General features: G+C 33.2%; 1 protein-coding gene across 3 annotated transcripts in view; it reads right to left on the bottom strand.

The window, feature by feature from the left end:
- Dmd (dystrophin) overlaps positions 1 to 16,580 on the bottom strand; it is a 1,091,134-nt gene that overhangs the window by 795,272 nt on the left and 279,282 nt on the right. For all 3 annotated transcript variants that reach the window (XM_050128228.1, XM_050128226.1, XM_050128227.1), the window contains exon 4: positions 13,421 to 13,570. In XM_050128228.1, the coding sequence (XP_049984185.1) occupies positions 13,421 to 13,570 (150 nt within the window). The remainder of the gene's footprint in view (positions 1 to 13,420; positions 13,571 to 16,580) is intronic.

Here is a 16,580-nt window from a genome sequence, read left to right as displayed (position 1 = left end):
CTGTTCTTGTCTTTGCAGGAAAATACTCATCTTCAAAAATTGAAGAGACTCTGGGTTTTTGAATGCTGCTGACAGATGGAAAAATAATGATCCAATAAAGATCATGAAGAAAAATGAATGTTACTTGTAGGTATACACACACACACACACACACACTCATATGAATACATAGAGCTGGCTTTGGAGTTGGACTCTGGCTTGGTCCCTTTCTAAATCCAAGCATGTTATTAAAATAAAAATTCAGAGTTTCTGTCTCATGATATGGGACAGAAAGAAAAAAGAATTTAGAAAAATATTTACTTTTCTTCATATCTATTTTTGTCTCTATCATACCTTTCAATTGAATATATATGCCGGTATATGTCTATCTAAATAATGTTTAGGTTTTCCACAATTGAACAATGAATTTTCCAGCAGTAATCATTGAAGTTTTCAGGAAGAAGATGGGGCTCTACAACAACAACTCTACCTGGTTGATATGACGTCATGATGCTGATAGCACTACTACAAGACCTGTTTTGGATACCAGCTACTCAAGATGGTTCCAACTTGATTAGCCTAAATGGTGTACTTTTTTACAGTGTTCTGGCCAGACCTCCAAATCAGAAGCTCAGAAAAACCTACCAAATACTCAGAAACCATATGCAATTATACCAGACAGTAATCTTGGAACTTAACCATCATATTTCTTTTACAAGATCCAGTAGAAAGTACATTGCCTCCATGACAGTTGGAAGTAATTATAGAAGATGCCATCCCTCTCCCAACAAGGTTTGTCTTAAGGTTAGGGACATAATTTAAGGGTTGATTATAATTGGTATAGGGTTGGGAGTCGGGAGGAAATTTTGTAGGATCAGAGATCTCTTTGAAAAAAAAAAAGGATAATAGATTAGTATGAGATTACTCACACTAATAACAATAGTGAATAATAGAGAGAATTCTTGTGAGTTATTATTTATAGGCAATTGCATCGATACAGATTCTTGTATATTGATACAAAGTTAAATTATATTGAATATTATATACATGGATGCTTTACCTCTGCTTAAAACATTTTTATATATTGATATATTTATCATATTGCAATGTACATTTCTACCTCTGATCACGATACTTATACATTGTTTACATTTTGAGGTCATTGTCCTCACTTGTTGCTCATTTGTTTATTTATAATATTCTAATATGAAGTCTTAGTCTTTAAGTTATATAGGTATTAATAATTATAGATCAATAGTCATCTGTATTTGTCATACTTACAGTTAGACTAATCAGGTTCTTTAGAAACAGTGATATATTCTGCATAGATAGGTAATCTTCAACCACTTCAAAGAGACGTAGAATACGACATTTAAATAACTTAGGGTTAGGTTGAAGCAAGACATGATTGGTCCTGGCACCACAGACCTATTCCTGAGAGAATGTTGAGCACCAAAAACACTCCACTTGGAGGTTTTTTTTTTTTTTCATGGCAAAACTGGCCTTTGGGCAAAGAAATGCCCATGCCTCCACCACTGACAAGGTACGTGGTATCTGGAAATGGATAAGCAGGACTGTCAAATCTTGCCAGGACAGGGTAAGACGGTTTTTGAAAATTTCACTGCCTTTGAAAATAGTCTGTCAATTACTCTAGGCATTAGCCAAAGTTGGTTGCTTCATCATTGCAAATGAGACTTTGGGTGATTGCCCAAGAAGCCAGTTGTCTCTGTCATTTGTTACACATTTTGGAAGTTGCTTGACTGCACTTCCTGCTTACTCAAGTAATATTATTTCCCTTCTCAAATCTTTGATGGGGTTGAAAACTAGATAGTTGTAGTTACTTTCCTCTCATGACTTGGCCAAGTTATTTATTATTATATAGGATAGAATAATTATTGACTATATTTGTTCTTATTGTATATAATATTGTATTAGGCTTAGAACTCTCTTTAAACAAAAGGGGTGGTGCTGTAGGAAGTCTTTCAGCCAGTGGTTACCTGCCCCCTGGGGTGTGGCCTGTTATACTATATATACTGATGTAGAGTATGTGTCTGGCCTCTTTTCTGGTTCTGGCATTTGGTTTCTGACCTCTGTTCACGGAGAGGATTCTGATTTGTGAATCTACCCCTAAATAAATAACCATCTATTTCTCAATTCTGAGCTAGTGTGGGATTTCTTTTAAGTGTTTTTCTTCATGAAGAGAACAAGTAGGGGTCAAAATATGCCTCATATATTTTAGACACCTCTATGAAAATGGGCTCAGGTAAGGCACAATCTTCCAGAATAAATGGGAAGAAGAAATTTTGCTACTTTACACAAACTAGAGGTCACTGTTTCATTGTGTTACATTTGAGTTACAGTATGAATGATTAGAGATATTAATGGAAATATATATCTTCTCTTGATATTTTAGTATTTAAAATAGTTGTCATACACTCACAGTGAACTATTTTAATTTGGAAGTGGTTTTCTATTATTTTATCTATTTTAGGAATGTTTATTTTTAGTTTCCAAAATTTGGGAACCTATCTAACACCAGAAAATCTTTTTCCCTTTCTCATCAGCCTCTTAAAAATTTTAGGATGAAGAAGACACATAGTTCATAAAATCATAACAGGGAAGTGATTTAAAATAATTTACTATATTGAAACAGGACCTGTTATGATAAAATAGCAAAAATGATCTCTGTGGTAGTCATTTACCAAGTTGTAGAAATTTTACTCTTTTATAAATTTTTTTTATTTCATTTTTTTTTAATTTTTAAATTATATATAAATGCAAGCACACAATATCTACATAAAATCATAAAAAGCTTTACATATTAGTGGGATCCTATTTGATGTAGATATTCCAATCCCATTCTCATTGATTACATGTCTCATACCTAGAATAAGAAGGCAATCAAGGATAATAACTATTATTAATAAAAAGTCTAATCTTTCCAATATTATGCAATATTAGATAGTAGGTAAAATTTCATACGTCCAAACTATATTCTCTTATTCAAAATGTTGGTAGCTCTCACACCAGAAATAGGATATATAAGTCTTATAAGAAGTTTATTTTTCGTCTGTATGGAATATACAGTCATTAATAGATTTCCTACATATTGCAACTATCAAAACAAATAAAATTTCTTGAAATACCCTTGTAGTGACTTTGGTTTCTGGCCCATTTTCTGGCCTACCTCTTTTCACCTACACTTGATCAAGCATGCCAAAGATGGACTAAGCTCTTTCCAGTGCTAAGAACGTTCACAATTTGGAATGGCACCATCACACTCAAATACTTTAACTTGTACAGCAAAAGAGATTGAATTTCTCCAACAACAAACAATTAAATAATCTCTCTGAAGTCTGACAATTAGTTCTAACATCAGGAAACATACTCAAATGCAGTCAACCAAAATTTCTCCATCACGTCCGATTAGCCCCTTCATAAGCCACGCAGACTTACCCTGAATTATATAAGGTGGATAAATGAGGCCAATGCTGCTTTTGGCATTCAACTTACTTACAGATAATCTAGCTCATCCTTCTCAGCTGACACAAGACAGAAATAACATCAAAGTGTGATAAACTCTTTCCTTCAAGTCAGGGGTTTCATGGTTCATTGGCCACAGGCACAATCTACCAATCCATTTACTAGACAACAAAAGGTAAGAAATCCATTACAGATCTGTTATAAGCCCTGGCAGGTGGTCTATAACAAGACAGAATACATCCTCTGGTCAGTGTCCCTTTTCTCCAGTTTGAAGAACTAGGGGTCAGCTAGCATGCATATAGTAGTCAGGATATACTATTAATTTTGTTTTTGGTTCATAAATAAAAATCACATATCTTGATGTATAAGAATAAAGAGTTCACTAAAATGTTGGTTTTTGGTATGATTCTGACCTTTCATAGCCCTGTTATTGTATTTTCACATTACATATTAGCTTTTCAGGTGATATAATAACAGAAACTAGGTTAGAATTTACAATCTGTATCTTTAAATATGGTCTTTAATCTTCTTTCCTTATTAAGGTTCAGTTTAAGTAGTGAGTATATGAAAGCCTCTATTGAATTCAAGATTATTATTAAATTATTAAGAAGAAAGGAAGCCCTTCTAGCTTTAGAGGTGATGTCATATAATCCAGTAAGAAAAAAATCCTGCAGAAACAAAGGGAAAAAATCATTGTGTGTTGGCAAAATCCTTTTCTATTGTATGTTTTTTTTCTACTGTCTCAAAATCACTGCCATAGGGCAAACATATTTTTGCTAATAAAGGACTTTAAAAATGTTATATTGAAGGTCAAGATTTATGAAATTTTTCTCCTCATTTTCTTTTTATCATCATAATACTCTTTTTCTCATTTAAATTCATTGTGAACAGGAAAGAGTGTTTGCCAAGAATAATAAAATCTGTTTTTACTGGAAAATATCTTACCTTTTAAATAAAAAGTGTGCCATAGCAAACTTAAAGAATACATTTTCATGTTGGATACACATTCTCACCATTAAATAGTGATGAAAGGAAAAATTTCACATGTAAATGAATCATAGCAAAAATGTCAGTATTGTATAATATGTCCTAAATGTTTATCTTTCTAATTTAAAAAATAGCATTTTCTTGAACAAATTATATCATCTGATATTCCCTAATAAACAATATCTTGCACAAGTGAAACTTTCAACAAATCATCCTGTCAACATCAAGACTGTAGGGAAGAGAAAGACTACAAGGTCTGGATTCCTGAGGAAGAGCTAGACCAATGAATCATATGCACATCTACTGAAGGTTAAAAAGTCAAATAACGTATGTTCACATTTAAATATTGAAAAATATTGGTGAAATATACAATATTGTCTGTTTGGGCTTATTAAAAACCTGAAAAGAAAAGCTCAACATTGTCCAGCTCTTTTCACCTGTAATATTACTTGGTGAGATTTTCTTTTCTTTTCTTTTTTTTTTTTTGAGAGATTTCTTCAAAAAAAAATTATTCCTGCAGATATTTACCACGTACTCTCATACACGCCCAGCGCAGTATCAACCACATGAAGTGCTTCAGAGGAAAAGACACACAAGGCCTGCTCTCAGGAGATCCACAGTCAAGACTAGAACACAGGCAATTAACATTAAATGTTACGGTACAGTAAAGTTGTTCCACCTCTAGGGTATATCAGCTGCCTTCTACACACTAAGAATTCTCCATGTGCCTTCCCACACTGGGACGGCAAAGCCTTGTTAGCATCATCTCCATGTTCCAGATGAGCATTCTGTTTTTTTTTTTTTTTTTTTTTTTTTTTGTCCTTGGACTTCCCACAGGGCAGGGAACCCTCACTGCTCTTTGGGCTGATGAGGGAAGGGGACTTGATTGGGGGAGGGGGAGGGAAATGTGAGGCTGTGGCAGGGAGGAGGCAGAAATCTTTAATAAATAAATAAATAAATTAATTAATTAATTAATTAAAAAAGAGAGAGATTTTCTTTTTAAAGTCAAGATCATTGGAATGGGAAGTCTTTGACTAAAAATCCCTCTGTGCTTTCTGTTAGGCCCGTGTTGTTGCTTTAGTTCCTTGAATGCGCCTCTCATCAGCCCTTTCATTGCTAACTCGGGTTTTTCTTCAATAGTTATAGTTATTACTATTTGGTTAAGCTGATTCACCAAGGATGATGTGTTTTGTCTTTAAATTTTAACATTTTTAACTACTCTACATTTAAAATGAGCTGTTTTGTGCAACTAAGTTGTGCCAGATACTTTGTTCCTCATTGCACATACACTACTGTACTGAATTTCCTTCTAGAAGCTGACTAGATCTATTGATATTTGAATTTAGCAGTGAAATAAATGAGGCATGTCTAGGAAAGGTATGAGACCACGCAGCTGATAATCACCAGAATACATAATGTATCATTAATCATTAATGACAAAAGAAAATTACTTTCTCATCAACCTTGTTCACTTTTTCGTCATAAATTATCTAATACATATTCTTATTGTCCAAAATCCCAATAGGTTGAAAAATAGAAAGCGATATATACTTATAAATTTACTTTGTTGACAGAGTGACTATTTGCAACAATAACGATCCAGTTTCTTAGACAGGCCAATCTTGTGAACATCATTGAAATGTCTACAAGGTAGATAATGCTGCTAGTTTTAAGAGCATTAGGAGTAATTATAATTAAAATTATAATTACTGAGCACTGTAATGAACCCATCTCTAAGAGCCTGATGTTTGTTCTCATAAAGAGGATGACCTATAGATATTTTAGAAATAAAAGTGGATAATCATGAGAAAAAAAGGGGGACTATAAAATTATAATGGGAGAACAGGCGGATGGGATGTGGGAATGTTCAGGCAAACTGAGATATAGTCTAGCAATAAAACCACAACAAAACATATATTTTTATAGAATTTAAAATCAAGGACAATGATATTATAAACATTAAATTACCACTTCATTCTCCAACTTTCAGTTTCAATCTATTTAGTAACTAGACATTAGAGATATTTTAGTAAGAAGTGAAACAGCCAAGTCTTGGATTTATGTAACTTTTTCTACAGTTTACTTTCTCCATTTGTAGTAATGACTACTAATAACTGACATACATGGCAAATGTACCTGAAAAAGGAGCAACAATTTATTAAACTGACACAAATAAAAGAACATTGCTAAAATGGTTGCTCCTTTGATGGATATTTAGAAATAATATGATTAGAGGTTAATATTTTCTGGAAATTTAGATACAGTTACTAGTGTACTTTAGAAAATATTTTGGTTTAAGAATTTAACTATGTATTTACTTTCATGGTTTTTATTTTATGATTTTATTGGAAAGTAATTTCAGCTTTATTACAAAAGTGCTTTCAGGCTAAGCTTGAGGACACATGATTTTAAGCCTATTTTATTTTCCAGGTAAAGTAAATCAGATTTTCTAGGAAGGTTTATTCAACTGAATTTCATTTTTCAGGACAATGTCTTAAGTGTGTCTGTAAAATGATTCAGTCATACTATATCACTTTATTTTGTCGTGAGTATTTTTATTTAGGCATTTTTACATGCATTATTTTATATGTTCCTATTCATAATAAATATGACTGCACTTCATAAAAGTTAATATTATTTCATATTTTTCCAGAAGCTGGTATATGAATCAGGAAGATGTGTGACAGCTTCTTGAAGCTTCTTTATCTGGCTGATCTGAAACCTACAAATTTCCATAGTTTCACTTTTTTATCTAAAGAAAATTAAGATAGAATGTGATTTAAACATGATAAAGAATCATAATATGGTGTATAATAATAGGATATTTTGTTAAAGAAATCAAAAGTGAATTTGCATATTATAAAAAATGAGTGTACTACTAAATGATGCTTTTTTGACTGTTCATAATTTAAACTAATGTCTATATTTGCCTTCAAACAATGCTTACCTTTACATCATAAAAGATAAATTACCCTTTTTTATGAAGGGATGTTATATTTTGTCAAATGCTTTTTCAGCATTTAATGGGAGATGATCATGTGGTTTTTATTTATCTGTTTGTTTATATGGTGGATTACGTTGATAGATTTTCATATGTTGAATCCATCCCTGCATCTCTGGGATGAAGCCGACTTGATCATGGTGGATGATGTTTCTGATGTGTTCTTGGACTTGATTTGCCAGTATTTTATTTAGTATTTTTGCATCAATGTTGATGGGAGAGATTGGTCTGTAATTCTCTTTCTTACATTCAATGAAAGAAACAATTAATATATGGGACCTCCTGAAACTGAAAAGCTTCTGTAAAGCAAAGGACATGGTCAACAAGACAAAACAACAGCCTACAGAAAGGGAAAAGATCTTCACTAATCCCACATCAGACAGAGGGCTCATCTCCAAAATATACAAAGATTTCAAGAAATTGGACATCAAAATACAAATAATCCAATAAAAAATGTAATACAGACTTAAAAAGAGAACTCTCAACAGAGGAATCAAAAATGGCTGAAAGACACTTAAGGAAATGCTCAACATCCTTAGACATCAGAGAAATGCAAATCAAAACAACTCTGAGATTCCATCTAACACCTGTAAGAATGGCCAAGATCAAAAAACACTGATGACAACTTATGCTGGAGAGGCTGTGGGGTAAAGGGAACACTCCTGCATTAATGGTGGGAGTGCAAGCTGGTACAGCCCCTTTGGATATCAGTATGAAGATTTCTCAGAAAAAAATAGGAAACAACCAAGTTTTCAGTATATACCCAAAATATGCTCAACTGTACCACAAGGACATGTGCTCAACTATGTTCATAGCAGTTTTGTTTGTCACGGCCAGAACCTGAAAACAACTTAAATGTCCCTCAACTAAAGAATGGATAAGGAAAATGTGGTACATTTACACAATGGAGTACTACACAGCAGAAAAAAATAATGACATATTGAAATTGGCAGGCAAATGGATGGATCTAGAGAACAGCCTATTGAATGAGGTAACTCAGACCCAGAAAGACAATTGTCATATGTACTCACTCATAAGTGTTTTTAAACATAAAACAAAGAAAACCACCCTATAGATCACAATCCCAGAGAACATAGACAACAATGAGAACCCTAAGAGAGACACACATGGATCTAATCTACATGGGAAGTAGAAAATGATGACATTTCCTGAGTACATTGGGAGCCTGGGGACCATGAGAGAGGGTTGAAGGGGAGGGGAAAGGAATGGGGGGGGCAGAGAAATAGGTACAGCTCAATAAAATCAATAAAAATATATATTACCCAGAGAAAAAACAAGCTAATAGCTTTATTGAATCATCTATCAGTTCATCACGCTAATAGCAGCTGGTTCTCAACTTTTAAATCTATTTACTATAATCTAGTAAAATAATACACAAGGATTTTGGTTTTCACTTGCAGTATCATGCTCAAAAGTTCAAGATATAGTCAACAGGTTGTCATTAAACAGGTTTTGTGGGGGGCTGGAGAGATGGCTCAGTGGTTAAGAGCACTGATTGCTCTTCCAGAGGTCCTGAGTTCAATTCCCAGCAACCACATGGTGGCTCACAGCCATCTGTACTGAGCTCTGGCGCCCTCCTCTGGCGTACGGGCATACATCAAGGCAGAATGTTGTATACATAATAAATAAATAAACAGGTTTTGTGTTAGGTGATTTTACCTAATGAAGGCTAATGCAAGTGTTCTCAACACTTTTCACATGTGAGAGTAAACGTTTAGTAATTTAGTAAATTATGCTTATGTAGTTCATTTTCCATTTATGTTTTCACTTTAGATGGGCATATCAGGAAATAGGCATGTGCAAATATAGAAACATATGCACTGGCTCTCACTGCTTTTTTCCGTATTGAAATATAAAGCTGTGCAAATAATTGCGAAGTTAGCTACACAGCATAATGAAATACCAGGAATTTCCACTTTCCATTAGGTCTTTCTGGGGAAAATGTGCTAAGTAATGGCCATATGTGTCAATCTGGAAAAAATTATCTACAAGTTCTTAATGCACTATTTACTCTACCCTTTTCTCAGGAGGAAACAGAAAACAGAGGGCGGAGTTCCTTGTAAATACTTCTATGGTCCCAAACTTGAGATTTCATTCATAGGATTTCATAAGATTCGCAAGTGCCTCTTTTCTCCATGAATTGTTAGCTGTTCTCATTATTGAAAACCTACTGAAAAGACTTGTATGTTAAATTTATAATTTTCGTCAAAGGCATAGCACTGAAAATTTAATCTTTAGTAGAGGCAAAGATATTGTTTTGTAGCAGTATAAATCTATATCAAATAGTGTCATTTCTTTAGTTTGCATATTTTGATACAAAAGTTGTGTTTTTATTTTGTTGTAGAAGTAGTAAAACCTTAAGTTTTACAGTCCACAAAGCTGAAAAGATTTTATATAAATAGGATTTCCTATTTTTATAATTTTCTGCTTCTTTTGTTATATCAAAATGTACTTGGATATTATATAAAATTTTGAAATATTTCTCCTCCTTGGACTTGTCCTATAGTAGTAATTTTCTTTGCATTATTATAAAATTACAAAATTTAAATGGCCAATAAATCATGCTTAGTGCAAGTATCTCTAATTTAATATGGATATTTTGAAATAATCAAACAAATAACTTAATTTTCTATTAGGTTTCTAATCTTCTGAAAAATATTTCAATCTTATCATTCACATAACTGAGAGGAAATGTGATATCTCAAATGATTTTTGAATATATCTTCTTACTTGAATCATAGAGTTTTAAATATCAATTTTGATTACAATATTACAAAGTGGTACTTCTTTGAGCTCCTAAATATTTTATCAATCATGGCAATGATCTGTTACAAGAACTTCAGCATCATCAACTTTAGAATCAAATAAATAACCTGGCACAATTTTAAGATTCAATTATTTTTCTTCAAATAACAGAGTTGTGTTTAGTACAACTTACTTATGCCGCTCAATTTAGATGGGTGCTAATGAATAACAAACAATTTACAAAAGGTAATTTTGCACTCTTGAAAGAAGCCATTTTGTATTACTCAAAAATTGCTGTTCTCCAGTATCTTCTTGAAACATATTTTTCCCTATTTCAAAGATTAAAATTTCCTGTATACTGTGAATAAAAAAAAGTTAACATATATTAAATATGTGCAAAACCATAGTAGAATGGTTGTAAAAAATGAAGAAGCCTGAAAACATCTTTGATGGTTAAAGGCCTATCTGGAGAAAACACTTAAAGAATATATAACATAAAAGAGAAATTGCATTAGGTAAAGGGAGAAAGCACCCTGGCAAGCTAAAAGGGAAGATACTGTCAGGAATATAGCCAAGAAGTGGGTTAAAATGGAGGAGAGGGAGATTTTAAGTGGAAATTGCTTTCTAAATTATTTTATCAGTAGACTATGATCAAAGGTTTTCCATTTGTTACTAAAGGAAAATAGTAAAGATTAGTACTTCTTGACAAGCAAAACTAACCTCAATTCTAAACAAAGAAAATTTGTAGAATTCTTGAATAAAAAATTGAACTTGGTAGCATTTGATGAGTGTCCCAAAATATAGCCCTTTGTATGCAGGGTGTTTATAGTTCAGTGTAGAAAAAAAAACACAAAATTACAGTCAAATTCCTTGGAAGATGAAAAGTGTAAATGCTTACAGAGCAATTAAAAATCAACTATGTCTCTATCTATTGCAAAAAAGTAAATCCATTTCTTAAATGTTACTATAAAACTTTGAATGCCCAGATAGCTGAAAAATTAATTTTCTTAAATATATGAGAAAGAAATAAGAAGACTGTTCAACAATTACACCCTGAACAAAGAAACAAAGAGAACCTCTCAATTGGTTTTCTAAATCTATGCTTGCATTGCTATCAGCACTTGAGGATAGTAGAAAAAAAGTTGAGGAATATTCCCTGCCATGAACAAAGATGCACAAAAACTCAGCAAAATATTTAAAAAAAATTGAATCCAGACATTTATAAAATGAATCATGAATAATAGGGGATATCAAAGTGATTTCACATTTTAAAAAAAAATCAATGGTAATAATTCACCTTTTTCCAGAAAAAAAGAAGAAAGAAGAAAGCTATAATTAGTTATAAGTATAAAAGAGTGCCCTTGACCATTGTTCATTACCTTCCTTACTCTTGTACTTAATAGACTTAGAAGAAGGAGAAACTGAAGAGATCAAACATACTATAAAACACATACCATATTTCATTATAAATATGCAAGAAAAGATTTTTTTACTGACACAGGTTATGTCAGGAAAAGTCCACTTAAAATTATAAGGATTATAAAGGGAGCAACTAGCCTTATTTGATTTCTAATTGAATATGAAAGAATCATATTATTGAAACATATTCTACTATTAGGATAAATAGGCAAATTTAGAAATACCACCAGATACATATTTGATATATAAAAATTAATTTTATCTTTCTAGACTAATAACTCAGAGGAGAAAAATTACAATAATTTTTATTTATCAGAGATTCAAAATATCAACTACTTTACATTAAATCCAATACATCACATTCTGGATCACTGGAATAAAGATGGCAAAACAGCAATAAAAACTTGATAAACATTCAAGGAAACATAGACAAAAGCAGAGGTATAGCATGTATAATTATAGATATGGTGACTTAGTATGGAAAAGATAATTAACTGATCTACAAATTCAGCAGAATCTCAATCAATGTATAAGCAGGCTACACATAAAAGTTGACTAGACAGGTCTTTGTTGAGTGAAATTAACTCAAAATATGAAAGTACTACTGAATAAGAATAGTAAACTTAAAAGTTATACAATCAGGTGCCAATTTTTTATTAACGTGAATATATATTAAATAATGTTTTACCATTACAAAATAAACTTCTAGTGCATGGATGATCCTCTCAGGCACAAGGAGATACATAGTGTACATTTTTACTTATACAAAATATCTGACCTACGTAAATCAAAGATAAATATTAGAAGCAATGATTACCATGGCTAAAGAGGGCAAATGTATAATAGTTTATAGAGTTTTGATGTGAAGTGATGGAAATTTTTAGGAACGGATGATTTTTATGATGATGATTGTAATCAATGCCAAGTAATTATGTAATAAGATGCCCACTTCTCAAATTTGGTGATGTAAATGTGTTATGAAAGATTGTAAATAATAAAGCAAAACTGTTCCACTATATATTTTAAATAGATAAATTTTATGACAAGGTTAATTGTATATCAATTAACAATATAAAACAGCAAAAAAAGAATATAAGAGCTGTCATTGAGCTACTGTTGTACTGGTTGATAAAAAACAATATGGAAGCAGATTCATAAATGAATATTCATTTGACTCATGACAGAGTTGTAACAGTTGTACAGTAGAGTAATATTTCATTTGAGTAAATAAATGAGACTGGTTTCATACCAAAGGAAAATTTAGATTACAATATAAATTTTTATATGCAAGTTGTTTTTTAATTATGTAGTAAATTGAAAAAATATTTTATATTCTACATCAATTTTAGAATTTGTCCTATGTGGAAAGACAAAGACTTGCAAGTAAGGTCACTGGAAATAGAATAACGTTTTGAGCATATTATCATTCATTGGTTATCAATTATGTCTATATTCTACATCTAAAATAATAATTCTTCATCACTATACTTCCTGACCTTGAACACCTCACTCAAGTTAATTGCTTTATGAATGTTTCTACCTATGGAATAATTTTTAAGAGTATTGATGCATGGTTGGCGTTCATTCACTAATGCAAAGTCAATCACTATCACAAGCTGCTTCCCGTTTCTAGGAAGCTACAGAGCTAAATCAGATAATCAGGTTATAAACCAAAACAATAATCCAAACCACTGCTTCCTTCCAAGAAAACACGCAAGAAGCAAAGCAAGTAGAAACACTGGCAATACTTAACACATGCGAAAGAGAAGATGGTTAATGTCTAACCTTGATCCACTGGAGATTTGTCTGCTTGAGCTTATTTTCAAGTTTATCTTGCTCTTCCGGTCTTATGGGAGCACTTACAAGTACTGCTCTTCCCGTTTCATTTAATTGCTTTAGAATTCCTTGGCGCAAGGGCAACTCTTCTGCCAGTAACTGGAACAGACAAATACAACAACATTTAAAATGAATTACAGTGCAACTACCTCTGTGTCATCTTTATTGATTAGTCTATCAAAGCCAAGTGACTTGACTGAAGGTCCACTGGCACCTGAAATACTAAATACTTCCACAGAGCACAGAGATGATGTGCTGAAACATCTGTATCGAAGTAAATAAACCTCCCTACATATGACTGCCTTATTTTACTCATTTGAGTGCTTTAAAGCAAATGATGTTAGATGAGATGTAGAGCTCTGGACATAATAACAGTCATTCCAAAAGTGTATGCTTCATCACAAATAGAACAATCTGACTAATTCCATCGTACACTATGGTATTTTAGCATGTCATAGAATACAACAGCATGCCCATGAGTAGAAAACCAAGTTGTCATATCTACAGTGTCAGACACTGTACTAATAATCTCTTTCCATATATTAACTCAGTTCACCTCTACATATAGAAATTACAATAACGTGAAAGGCAAATAATAATAATTATTATCTGAAGCAGTTATTATTGTCATTTTGTATAGAAGAAAGTTGAGACACGAGGTTTAAATATAAGTTGCAAGGACACAAGACTAATAAGTAACAGAATACTAATTCAAAAAGAAAATTTCACCCTGAAATTTTAATTTATGATATTCCATTTAGCATCATATTGTTACTCCTCTTCCCCCAAGATCTAAAAAAAACATTACAATATTCATAACTACATTTTAGTTAGAACTGTAGCATCTAATAGAGTAGCTATTGGGATTGAATTATTTGTAAAACTTCCTCAGTTGTTCAGACACGCCACTTTTCAGAAGGCACATATAGCTAATGGTTAGAGAAACAGATAATGAAGACCTTGTCTATCTTTATAGAATTTTCTTTTGGACAATATTATCTTGGTTGTTCAAGAAGAACAGAAAAATCAATACACATTTATTCATAAATAAATGCTGACAAATATATCCACAAAATGAACTATCAGTTATAATACTACAGATGACAATTAACACATTAAGGAAAGATGGCTTTCCAAGAATATACTAAACTTGTTTTTTTCCAAGGGTACATTGGTCTAAAAAGGGCTCACAAATTTTCAGTGATGAAATACATAGTATGATATCTGATAGATAGTATATATTTAGTATTTGTTTATTGAATTATGCAAGTTTTCATTTGTACTCTGTGTCATTTTAGGATGTAATTTTTAATTTTTTGTTTCACAGAAATAGTCAAGTTAAGCTATAATTATCTTAATTAAACTAACTGAATCATTGACAAACAATTCTATTTCCATTTTATGTTTTAACCATCTACAATTATAGGAAGAACAATCAGTTACAAAGTTCCATATGGATAGACACTGCCTTCATCGACTGGGTAAAGAAGTGAGTGACTGGTCTCATAACTGAGCAGCCCCATCTCTATGATCTAGGCTCTGGGTCATACCCCATACCCTGCCTCTGCCCATCACAGCCCCACTAGCCAGTTGGCAGGTAAGGCTCTTGTCAGGTTATTCTACCCACCACCCCATTGGACCCTGTAATCTATAAGCCCTTTCCCACCCCACAAACTTTTAACTGTCAACCACAGCATCAGCAGCACCCAGAGGCAGAGGCAGCATCTGAACCAACTGGACAAAGAGTTAAGTGACTAGACTCCCAGCTGGAAAGATGGGGCATGCCTTGTGTCTCTCCCCCCATCCACTGCAGTCCCACTAGCTGGTCAGCAGGCAAGACTCCCACAGGCAGGCTGCTCCACACCTCCCATTTGCCTCTCTACAAGTTCCACGCAGCATCACAACCCAACCATCCACTAGCAGCATCAGTGAACCTGAAAACACAGACACCTCATTCACCAACTAGACAAAGAGCAGACCCTAGGTGGCAGTCTACAGCAGTTAGGGGAAGAAATGGGTTGATGCCAGGGCAAGACCACATCCAACAACATAAAGAACAAAATGATAACACCAGAACCTAATGGTTCCGCAAAAGAAAGACATGAACATGCCAAAATAGGTGAAACAGAAGAAAATGACCCTATAATAACTTCATGAGGCTGTTAAAGAAGAAAAGAAAAATTCCCTTAAAGAAATTTAGGAGACAAGCATAGGTAGCATATGCCTTTAATCCCAGTGCTTTTGAGGCAAAGGCAGCAGATTTCTGTGAGTTCGAGCCAGCAAGGATTACAGAGGTAATTCTAGGCAGCTATGCCTGTTACACAGAGAAACTCTGTCTCAAAAAAAAAAAAAGGAAACAATAAATCTCTTAAAGAAAACCAATAAAGCTAAAAAAAAATATACCAATCAAATAGACGATGCAAACAACTCAAGACTTGAAAACTGAAATAGAGACAATTAAGAAAACGCAAATTGAGGGAATTCTGGAAATGGAAAATCTGGGTAAACAAACAGGAACTACAGATGCAAGCATAACCAACATAATGCAAGAGATTCAAGAGAGACTCCCTTGCATTAAAGATACAATAGAGGAAAGAGATTGATCAGTCAAAGAAAACATTAAAGCCAACAAAGTTGTAACCTAAAATTTCCAGGAAATCTAGGACACCATGAAAAGACTAAGAATAATGGTGATAGAAGAAGAAAAATACCAGCTGAAACACACAGAAAATATATTCAACAAAAATCATAAAAATTTCCCTAATCTAAAGAAGGACATGCTCACAAAAATATGAGAAGCTTACAGAACAAGGGGTGCACCCACACACTGAGACAATGGGCATGTTGTATCAGGAACTCACCAAGGCCAGCTGGCCTGGGTCTGAAAAAAGCCCGGGATAAAACCGGTCTCGCTGAACATAGCAGACAAGGAGGACTACTGAGAACTCAAGAACAATGGCAATGGGTTTTTGATCCTACTGCACGTATTGGCTTTGTGGGAGCCTAGGCAGTTTGGTTGCTCACCTTACTAGACCTGGATGGAGGTGGGTGGTCCTTGGACTTCCCACAGGGCAGGGAACCCTGATTGCTCTTTGGGCTGACAAGGGAG

The sequence above is a fragment of the Alexandromys fortis genome, unplaced genomic scaffold (assembly GCF_014885135.2).
Source record: "Alexandromys fortis isolate MF-2015 unplaced genomic scaffold, M_Fortis_MF-2015_v1.1 scaffold_265, whole genome shotgun sequence".
NCBI classification, from domain to species: domain Eukaryota; kingdom Metazoa; phylum Chordata; class Mammalia; order Rodentia; family Cricetidae; genus Alexandromys; species Alexandromys fortis.
The sequence above is the reverse complement of the archived record's forward strand: the minus strand, read 5'-3'. Positions and strand labels throughout refer to the sequence as shown.